General features: G+C 42.1%; 1 protein-coding gene across 1 annotated transcript; it reads left to right on the top strand.

Moving 5' to 3' along the window:
* LOC136973065 (uncharacterized) lies at positions 1–1,215 on the top strand. The gene is made up of 2 exons (XM_067267752.1): positions 1–295; positions 377–1,215. The coding sequence occupies exons 1-2, from the start codon at positions 1–3 to the stop codon at positions 1,213–1,215; spliced, it is 1,134 nt and encodes a 377-aa protein (XP_067123853.1).
* The last annotated feature ends 2,533 nt before the right edge of the window (positions 1,216–3,748 follow it).

Genomic DNA, 3,748 nt, shown 5'->3' with positions numbered 1-3,748 from the left:
ATGGATTCATCAAAAGCAAAAACCACAAGCACCATTGCATCACAACCAAAGGAGGTCAGTTCCTCCAACCAACCAATTTATCTCATAGTACATAGTACTACTGAAAAACCGATGTCTAAGTGTTCCCCTTTCCTAATTCAAAAGTTGTTTGAATCAACTATTGGACATTTAAAGAAAATACAAAAATTGAGGTCAGGGGACCTACTGATAGAAGCAGCCTCCTCTCAACAGTCAGCAAAGCTTTTGAAAATGACATCTCTAGGAGACATAACAGTCACCATCACACCACACGCAAGTTTGAACTCATCACGTGGTGTGATATCTGAGGTCGATCTGATGTCTGAAGATGAATCAGATATCCAGATCGGTCTTTCAGATCAAGGTGTCACTGCTGTCCGACGCATCTCCATTCGTCGTGATGGCAAGTTGATACCAACTAAACATCTCATTCTCACTTTTGGAAAGCCAACATTACCATCATTTGTTACTGCAGGATATCTGCGCTGTCCAGTTCGACCATATGTTCCAAACCCACTGCGCTGCTTCAAATGCCAGCGGTTTGGACATTCTCAAACATCCTGCAGAGGAAAGAGCGTATGTGCACAGTGTGGAAGTGAAGGTCACCAGAGTGCTGAGTGTACCAATACTCCATGCTGTGTGAATTGCAAAGATGCCCATCCTGCCTACTCCCGGAAATGCCCTGCATGGCAGAGAGAGAAAGAAATCCAACGAGTGAAAACAGTTAGCAACATACCTTACCCAGAGGCTCGGCGCATGGTCACTTCAAGTGCACCATTGAAACAGAAGACATTCGCAGCTGTTTTGAAATCCACAAAGACATGTGCAGTTCAAACGAATATTTCAGTTTCTCCGAAAGAATCTCTCACTTGCCATGCGAAATGTCTACTGATCCCATCAAAAGAAACACAAGAAAAAGAGAATTTAAAAGCAAAAGCACCCCTACCTAAAACAGGGGTCACAACAAGAAACCTGGGTTCTAAGAAGGCAAGTAAGAACCCACTAAACAAACAGAGAGTGAAAGCAGCTCTCTCTAAATCTAAAAAATCAGAGGCTCAATCTATGAGTGAGTTCTCTGATATCTCTGATGAAGAGAATAATATGGAGGTGCCACAACCAACCTCACCTCCAAAAGGAAAATCCTCTGTGAAATTGAAGAGGGACACTTTTGCGAAGAATGCTGCCTCAAACACATAATGGATAACAAAATAATCCAATGGAACTGTCGTGGTTTCCGCAACAACTTTTCTGACATTAAACACTTGACATTATCTACCTCATCTCTCTGTGTGGCACTCCAGGAAACCCATCTGAAACCTGGAGAAAATATTTCTTTAAAAGGATTCAATCTTTATCGTAAGGATGACGATAGCCACAACCGTGCCAGCGGAGGTGTGGCTATACTGGTTTCAAACCGCATCCCGTCCTTACCGGTACAAATAACAACAGAGCTGCAAGCTGTGGCAGTCAGAATTTCAATTGGCGTTACTGTCACAGTTTGTTCCATATACTTGCCACCAGATGTCAGAATCGATGAAGATGAATTGGATGCCTTGGTTGAACAACTGCCGACTCCATTCCTTTTACTCGGTGATTTCAATGGCCACAACCCAATGTGGGGCAGTCCCGACATAAATCGTCGAGGCAGGGCCATTGAGAGATTTATAGGCAATCACCAACTGTATTTATTTAATACTGGAGAAGTGACATACTTCCACGCCCCAACAAGAACATTTACTGCCATTGATTTGACATTAGCTAGTCCAAATCTGTTTTCAGCGTTTACATGGAAGGTTGGATGTAATCCACTTTCCAGCGACCACTTCCCAATATTTTTAGAATATCGAGGCAGAGAAAGCTGTGAAACAGCCCGTCCACCACGCTGGAAATTTGAAACGGCAGATTGGCCTACATTTTCCTCTTTGGCTAACATCACTGAGGAAATGGTCAATACTGCCGATATCAATGATGCAGTAGAAGTTGTCACTTCCAGTATTATTCAGGCAGCCGAAAAAACAATGGGGAAAACGTCAACCAGATATCCAAAACATCCGAAACCATGGTGGGATCAGAATTGTGAGGCAGCATTTAAAAAACAAAAGAAAGCATGGGGGATTTTCAGAAGATACCCCACTGCTGAGAATTTGATAGCTTTTAAAAAAGCAAAGGCAAATGCCAGAAAAATAAGGAGGCAAAGCCAAAGGGATTCTTGGAGGAAGTATGTATCTAGCATAACATCTTCCACCAGCTCAAAAGCGGTCTGGGATAAAATCCATAAAATTAACGGGAAATATGCTTCTCACTCTCTGTCCATGCTGGAAAATAATGGCACAATAATCAGTGACATAAAAGGTATTGCTGATTTGTTGGGTGAAACATTTTCGTCTTCATTCAGCAATATTATGTATACAACAGGATTTTCAGGCTTACAAAGTGCAAACTGAAAAACAATATTTAAACTTTCACTCCTCCATCTAATGAGGAATATAATGTGCCATTCAGCAGAATAGAACTATGTACAGCAATCTCTCGCTCGGGGAAATACTGCTGTAGGCCCGGATAAAATCCACTACAGCATGATTAAAAATCTATCAGACAATTCCCTCAGTAATCTTCTGAATCTGTTTAACAGAATATGGACAGAACATACTTTTCCAGACTCTTGGAGGCTATCTATCATCATTCCCATACCCAAGCCAGGTAAAGACCACAAGAATCCCTCTAATTATAGACCAATTTCTCTGACTAGTTGTCTCTGCAAACTTTTCGAGAGAATGGTAAACAGACGCCTGATGTTCCTCTTAGAGGAAAAGAACTACTTTTCACCACATCAGAGTGGATTCCGTAGGAACAGAAGTACCACAGACAATTTAGTAATTCTTGAAACATCTATACGCGAAGCGTTTGTTAGACGGCAGCACTTAGTGTCTGTGTTTTTTGATATAGAGAAGGCCTACGATCGCTGCTGGCGATACGGTATACTCCGTGATCTGCACAAATTCGGATTGCGGGGTAATTTGCCAATTTTTATAAAAAACTTCCTGCAGAATCGTAGATTCCAAGTCAGGATGGGCAACACTTTTTCTAGGCCTTTCACACAAGAAGAAGGTGTTCCTCAAGGTTGTATTTTGAGTGTGACTCTGTTCCTAGTAAAAATTAACAGCATAGCTAAGTGTCTTCCTCCCAGTGTGAAACACACTCTGTATGTGGATGACTTTCAGATCTCCTGCCAGTCTAGTAACATGGGTTTCATCGAGAGACAACTGCAAACCTCGCTAAACCGCATAGACAATTGGTCCAAGATCAATGGTTTTACTTTTAATGCAGAGAAGACCTCCTGTATCCACTTTTGCCGAAGGCGTGGTTTGCACCTGGACCCGGAAATTCACCTAAATGGGGTTAAAATCCCAATAGTCAATGAGGCAAAGTTTTTGGGTGTTGTGTTTGACCAAAAACTGACGTTCTTATCACACTTGCGCAATTTGAAGAGTAGATGTTTAAAATCTCTGAACCTTTTAAAGGTACTGTGCTGCTCATCCTGGGGAGCAGACAAATGTTTGATGCTTAGGATATATAGAGCCCTCGTTCGCTCTAAGCTGGACTATGGAAGCGTTGTCTATGGCTCTACGCGAGAATCTACTCTTCGGATGCTGGATCCAATCCACCATCAAGCATTGCGTTTGTGCACTGGTGCATTTCGAACTTCTCCTGTTCAAAGTTTGTACGTGGA

The sequence above is a fragment of the Centruroides vittatus genome, unplaced genomic scaffold (genome assembly GCF_030686945.1).
Source record: "Centruroides vittatus isolate TY-2023 unplaced genomic scaffold, ASM3068694v2 contig_3079, whole genome shotgun sequence".
NCBI lineage: Eukaryota > Metazoa > Arthropoda > Arachnida > Scorpiones > Buthidae > Centruroides > Centruroides vittatus.
This window is presented reverse-complemented; position numbering and strand designations above follow the sequence as displayed.

Bases quoted from the DNA above. Each gene is read 5' to 3' on its own strand.
- LOC136973065 (XM_067267752.1), top strand. From the start codon at position 1: ATGGATTCATCAAAAGCAAAAACCACAAGCACCATTGCATCACAACCA. The intron at 296-376 runs GTTTGAACTCAT...TCGGTCTTTCAG, and splicing joins CACCATCACACCACACGCAA to ATCAAGGTGTCACTGCTGTC.